General features: G+C 45.4%; 1 protein-coding gene across 1 annotated transcript; it reads left to right on the top strand.

Moving 5' to 3' along the window:
• Nucleotides 1–1,345: 1,345 nt before the first annotated feature.
• LOC119817172 (oogenesin-1-like) lies at nt 1,346–3,860 on the top strand. The gene is made up of 3 exons (XM_038334362.1): nt 1,346–1,632; nt 2,077–2,658; nt 3,227–3,860. Exons 1-3 carry the CDS (start codon nt 1,346–1,348, stop codon nt 3,858–3,860), a joined length of 1,503 nt encoding a protein of 500 aa, XP_038190290.1.
• Nucleotides 3,861–6,939: the final 3,079 nt, after the last annotated feature.

Genomic DNA, 6,939 nt, shown 5'->3' with positions numbered 1-6,939 from the left:
TTTAGGAAGTGGTGTCCTGTGTCCAAGTGTACTGCCCACTTTCTCTTTTTTCTTTTTCTTTATGGTCTTTTGGAGACAGGGTTTCTCTGGCTTCTGGAGCCTGTCCTGGAACTAGCTGTTGTAGACCACACTAGCCTCAAACTCTTGAGTTCTGCCTGCCTCTGCCTCCCGAGTGATGGGATTAAAGGCATGTGCCACCACAGCCCGGCTGTAGAAAGGCTTGTGGGATTAAAGGCATGTGCCACTATTGCCCCACCACCCAGACATTCTTATGCATCCCTTAAATCCCAGCACAAGGGAGGCTGAGGGAGGGTGATCTGAGTTTGAGATCAGCACAGTCAACACAGTGAGTTCCCTTCCAGGATCAATGCTGATCTTTTTTTTATTTTATTTTATTTTATTTTTTTAATGCTGATCTTTTTGTCAATTTAAGATAGGTATCCTTTTTTGGGGTGGGGGATATAGAGTTTATTAGTGGGTGATGTAAGGAAAGGGGAAGGGAGAGAGGGAGAGAGAGGAAAGGAGAGAGAGGCAGCAGCCAATTTTCTAAAGTGAGTCTGGGAGAGAGAGAGAGAGACAGAGACAGAGATAGAGCTAAACTACTTATTCTTGAGAATGACTTCAATTCCAGCAGTGTGGAAGCAGAGGAAGGCTGAATCTTGTGAGTGTGAGATCAGCCTAGGCTTCACAGTGAGTGCCAATCCAGGAGGTGCTGGAATGCTATTCATCCCAGCACACAGCTGACACAGGGAGGCGAATGTCTGAGTTGGAGGCCACACTGGTCTCGGGTATTTCCAGGACAGCCTGGGTTCACAGTTCCAAACATCCAGGGTTAATATCTTGTTTTGAAATTGAAAAAAATTTTCGCATCTCTCAGTTGATGCATGAAGCCTATAGTGTCCTCGAATTTGCAGAAAGCAGCCTACTTCCATTCAGTGTCCGCTGCCATTTGATTAGGAATCCTGCCCCTTTAGTCTTCCTAGTTTCAGAAGAACCCAGGAGCCATTGTGGTGCTCTAGAAGTAAACAGCTGTGGCATTGTTCTAGTGAGTTTCCTTCCTCCAGAATGTGAATAATCATTTCCACCTCTAGTCCTTTTAGTTTTATTTTTCTCTTTGCCTGTTGGCCTCTTCCTTTGGAGAGACTACACACCACAGGGAGGTGAATCGTGGCTTTAAATCCAGCAGATGGTAATCAAAATTGGTCAGTGGAGATCTCAACCATCCCTCAGCACTGACTGCCCTGACAGCCCCTGTGTGTGCAGAAGGACTTCCTAAGTTTCCAGTCATTAATGGTATCTTTCTTTGCCTGCCTCCCCAGGATCATTATTCCTGAATCCAGTCACAATGGAACACCAAGCCCCACCAACCCTCCAGCGGCTAGCGGTAGTGAGCCTACTGAAGAAGGAGGCCTTGGCCATTTCTGCTGTGGCGGGCTTGCCTGTGTCGCTGTTCCCAGCAACATTTGAGGTGGCCTTCAGGAACAATCAGACCAACATCCTGCGGGCCATGGTGCCTGCCTGGCCATTCACATGCCTTCCTTTAGGAGCCCTGATGAAGACCCCACACCTGGAGACTTTGAAGGCTCTGCTTGATGGACTAGATATGCTGATTACAGAGGAGGCTTGCCCTAGGTAAGCAAGATCAGGCTCCTTTGGAGGAGGCTCTGTGTATACAAAGCAAGAACATGTGGGGCCAAGGAGTATTTGGTCAAAGAGGGTTGAGAATTCTAATAGCATCTGCTTAGAGGATTTTAGAGGTTTTGGCCTGGTCTCAGCAGCCATCTTGGCAATAATAATGTGGAGAACATGAGAACAGCCACTGAGGAATCTCTCAAGGGTGTCTGTCACTCAAAATTCCAGGTGGAATGAGGCTGGGATTAAGGGGGAAGGACGTGGGACGGGGCTGAGGATGCCTCCCTGGTAAAGTTCCCTTTATTCTGAGCATGAGGTCCTGGCCTTGATTCTATGCATAGGAAAAAGCAAACTTTTGGAAGGGGGAGCTGAAGTGTGAGGTGTGGGTGAGAAGACTATAATATGTATGTTATTTGCTGAGCTTGCTACCTGCTTCTCCCACAGCCGCGGGAAAATCAGAGTGCTGGATTTGACAAATAGGTATTTCTGTACCAAATGGACTGGACCCTGTGACGGGGACTTCTCTCATCAGTCCACGAGACAGAAGAAGCCAGTGGAGACGTGTCCTTACTCGGGAGTAAAGAAATATTTAAATGTCATAACTGACCTAAGAATTATGGAGAGTGAGTGTGATGAATGTACCACATACTTGTGGCAATGGGCCCAGCAGAGAAAAAATTCTGTTCATTTATGCTGTCGAAAGCTTGAGATTTTGACATCAGCCTACTTTCCCATTGCCATAGACTTCTTAAAGTCTGTAGATCTCCACTGTGTAAGGGAGTTGAACATGAGATATATATTGATAAAAGACATGGCTTCTTTTGGACCGTACCTGAGACAGATGAGAAACCTCCACACACTCAGTTTGCTGTACATTGAGAAGGATTCAAGCATCGGTGAATCTGAACAGCTGGAAGAGGAGTGCAAGAACAAATTGGTATCACAGTTACCCAAATTCCACTGTCTCCAGCATCTCTATATCCACTATTCTAATGCTCTAGTTGGCAGCCTGGCTGATTGTCTCAGGTAAGGAAGGATAAAGAGAGGTTCTCCAGACAAATAACCCACCTTTTGCTTATAGGTTAGGAAGTCCTTGAATGTCAGGCTATGCACTACCAACCTTGTACATCCAAGGAGATGAGCTCTGTGCTAAGATACCTGTGACCAGGCCACCAGGATGCCAATAATTGCTCAGTAGAGCAAGGGTGTTGAGTGCATAGAAAGGGATTGAGTTAGTGGGAATTGTGTGACACCTGCATTGAAGCTGTGGGACCAGGACATGGCAGTGTTGAGGAAAGGATGTCAGGGGACACTACAGGGAAACCGCTATGGCGTCGCTGAAGCTCACTTGGAGTAGGTAGTCCTCACAATCACCATATTCACTCCTCCTGTTAGGAAAATCAGTGGTTTTTCTCCTGTAGCCTGAGCATGGCCCATGCTATATTTCTGTGATTTTTGTGAGCTGACCACAAAAGGGAGAGTCCTGGGGGTTGACCTCCATCAGAATGAATGCGGGAGAAGTACCCTCTGCTACATTGTCAGTTCTAACCATCCCCTTCAACACCATTTGACAGAAATCTCATTCTCTCTCTAGGTGCCTGAAGAAGCCCTTGGAGAGCCTGTCCATCACTCTCTGTTACCTCATACAGAGAGACTTGGATTACCTGCCCCGGTGCCTGAACCTTTCAGTGCTTAAACATCTTGACCTGTCTAACACAATGTTGGACAGGTGTGTTAAGCCACTTGGTGATCTCCTTGAGGGAGTGAAAGACACCTTGCAAGCTCTGTACCTGGTCGGATGTGGGCTGAAGGATTCTCAGTTTAGTGCTTTGATGCCTGCCCTGAGTCAATGCTCCCAGCTCCTCAAGATGGATTTCTACATGAATGAACTGTCTCTACCTGTCCTGAAGCAACTGCTTCACCACGCAGCCAAGCTGAACAAGCTAAGCGAAGAGAGATACCCCGTCCCTCTGGAGTGCTATGACGGGTGCCGAGTGCTTATACACATATTTGATGAACTTGGTCCTGAGCTTCTGGATATACTCAGGTCTGAAAGACAGCCCAAGGCAGCCTCTTTTGAAGCAGCCGTCTGCCCTACATGTTATCTGCGCTATGTCTATGACCTGAAGGGCAGTCGTTGCTGGGGAAAACCTGAGGCACGTTGCAGCGTGATGCCGAGGGAATACTGGTATGAGCTATGGATGAAATCCTTTGGTATTGCACCTTGACACTGCTCCCCACAGAGACCGCTACCATGAGTAGCAGTGCCCGTCTGCCCACTGCACAAAATAAATGTCTGTGATTCTGGGTTGCTGGTGTCAGCACACAGTCCACTCATTCCCAGCATTCTCTGTTTCTGTTTTTTCTTTTTCCGTCCTACTCACCTAGTAAGTCTCAAAGCTGTATGGGCCATGAAATTCTTTGGGACCCAGAGCACATGACTTCAGACCCTTCAGTCTAGTTGTCTGAGTTCTAAGGTTGCTAACCATTACCAGCAGGCCCAGCTTGTAAGCCTCATAGCAGTGGGGCCTTATTCTTTAAAGCTCCTACCCTGTGGTTGTGGCTGGTGACCTTCACATAATAACCTCCTTTACAGGGGCTGAGGAGATGGCTCAATGGTTAAGAGCATTGCCTGCTCTTCCAGAGGACCTGAGTTCAATTCCCAGCAGCCACATGGTGGCTCAACTATCTGATCTGGTCCCCTCTAGTGTTGTGACAGGCAGAACACTGCATAATAATAAATTCCCAGCAGCCACATGGTGGCTCAACTATCTGATCTGCTCCCCTCTTCTGGTGTGACAGGCAGAACACTGCATCATAATAAATTGATGGAGGAGTGTCTATGTGTTACTTTCATTATTAATAAAGAAAACTGCCTTGGCCCTTTAAGAGACAGAAAATTAGGTAGGCGGAATAGACAGAACAGAATTGTGGGAAAAAGGAAGCAGAGTTGGGGAGACGCTTCAGGCAGTGGCCATAGTGAGTCTCCATGCTTCTCCTCTCTGAGATGGACGCAGGTTAAGATCTCTCCTGGTAAGCCACACCTCGTGGTGCTCCACAGATTACTAAATATGGGTTAAAGGAAGATGTGAGAATTAGCCAATAAGAGGCTGAAACTATGGGCCAGGCAGTGTTTTAAAAGAATACAGTTTCTGTGTAATTATTTTGGGTAAAGCTAGCCGGGTGGCGGGATATAGCCCGCCGTTCCCTTCTACAGATTGGCGCCCAACGTGTTGACTAAATCCACTTAAAAACCTGAAAAAGCTTTAAATAAAGGAGAGAGAGAGTTTAACACAGCTTTTTGCTGTTTGCTAGGACGTGCTGTAGAGAGATTCCCTGTTTCGGCAATAGCGGCAGAGAAAAAGCTGAGTCATTTTAAAACGCGGCTTTCTGGTGCTGTGCTGCCAGCGCGAACTCTGGCATTAAAGCATTTCAATGGCTTTTATGGGCCTGGATATCTGTGGTCCCGCTTGGGATAGGAAGGAGAGTGCTCTGAGACCGGGCCAATGGCTCGCTGCTCCCTGCCTGCACCTGGGCAGATGGCAGAATCAGGCTTAGGCGAGCGGGAGAACATGGCGGATTTCTGCAGCCACAGAGAGATGTTTCCAGGCTGCGCGGTTCTCTGCGCATCAGATTTGGCTGTAACTTGGATGAAAAGAGTTTCTGTGCTGCACGCTCAGTCTCAGAATTAAACTGCTCAGTGCGGCTCCAATGTGGACTGCTGTGTGCCTGGAACTGTGTGCAGCTCAGGGGCACCAAATGACTGAGGCAGGAGCGGCTCTGGCTCTGCTCCGCCATGCTGAACTGTGCTGATCTCAGGCAGGATCTATTGTAATTACCATGATAACAGCACAGTAAGGTTTAGACTTGGCTGGAAACAGGCGGTACCGTATTACCTCTACGTGGCACAACTTAAGTTTTTAAGAAGTGCTTAACCTTTTAAGAAGTGCTCCTGGATAGCAAAAAAATTACAGATTCACAATAGGAAAGATTCAGACATAGAAGGCCTTTAAATGGCTCACAATGTTGGATAAATATACGTAGGCTTGAGAGAGGAAAAAATAAATATATAGAGAATAAAGTTAATGCTTTAAAAAAAAAGGTAAAGTCTTTAAAGAGACAAAATAAAGTAAAGTGATAGAGTAAAAATAAGCCACGTAAAAATGGAAAATTCACAGAGTCTGGATTGTGTATTTTATTGTGTTTTCTTTGAAATTTTTGACTGTAAAGGAGCTAAATACAGAGAGACATTTCATTATATGGGCTGCCAGTCTAGACCAGAATGGACATCTTAACGGTATGACTTCAGAATTTGGATCTAAGAACATGATGCTTTGGAAAAGAGGCTCTTCTTTTGTTTTCACAGAGGATGACACCCTATGGATTGCTTCTATCCCAATATGGTATGATAGACCATGCCCTCCTGAAAGGTTGCTATGAACATCTTCAAAAAATTATTTCACTCAACTGCCGGCTGAGATGAACCTGGCACATAGGTTTTATCATGAAAGACCTAAATTACAGCGCCCCCATTCAGCAGGAAGCAGTTTGGAGAGAAAAAACTGCGCCCATTTTCCCAAATATTGTTTATAAATGTTCTTTTACATTTAAAGGGGGATATGATATAGAGATGAATAATTTGCATTGGTGTGGATTTTAAGGTCAATTTGTTATATGTATATGTATTTCTGATCTTGATTAAGGTATTGTGATTGTGTAGTTCATTTAAAATGTAATATATAATTAGAAAATATAGGTTGTTAATGGATAATCATTGATAATAGTTAAGCTTGTAGTCATGTTATTAGATTTTCTAGATATGTAGAGATATATTTCAGTTAGATAGACATTCTTCATATCTTTCAAAGACTGCAGAATATGGCATTTAATGTTTTAATAACTTAGGGTTTTTCATGACAATGAGACACATCTGCTCCTGGCAGCACCAATCTACTTCGAGAGGAAGATGGGCATCGAAGAGGCTACTTATGGAGTTTGTTAGCCATTTGGGCAAGAAACTGCTCTTGCCTGGACTGTTGCATAAACTGGACACAAAGAACCCACAAAGAGAGGACTGCTGAACTTGCCTAAAGGTGAGATGGTCCTTCAGGGTTCCTGATTCATGAAAGAGTCTGTGAGACGTTCTGCAGGACACAGCAGAAAGTGACTGAACTGTCTTTGGAATTTCCTGCTTCATGGAAATGTCTGCTGGATACTTATGGGCCTGTAGGCTGAAGATGGATGCCCCAACAGTACAGAGGAACTTTGGGTGACTGTCCAGGCAGCAAGTTGTCTCTCATTTCTAGA

Source organism: Arvicola amphibius, chromosome 6, assembly GCF_903992535.2.
Source record: "Arvicola amphibius chromosome 6, mArvAmp1.2, whole genome shotgun sequence".
Taxonomy (NCBI): domain Eukaryota; kingdom Metazoa; phylum Chordata; class Mammalia; order Rodentia; family Cricetidae; genus Arvicola; species Arvicola amphibius.
Note: the sequence above shows the minus strand (reverse complement) of the source record. Positions and strands in the feature narration are given on the sequence as shown.

Coding starts and splice junctions, on each gene's coding strand:
- LOC119817172 (XM_038334362.1), top strand. CDS start 1,346: ATGGAACACCAAGCCCCACCAACCCTCCAGCGGCTAGCGGTAGTGAGC. Junction 1,633..2,076: donor ACAGAGGAGGCTTGCCCTAG/GTAAGCAAGATC, acceptor CTTCTCCCACAG/CCGCGGGAAAATCAGAGTGC. Junction 2,659..3,226: donor AGCCTGGCTGATTGTCTCAG/GTAAGGAAGGAT, acceptor TTCTCTCTCTAG/GTGCCTGAAGAAGCCCTTGG.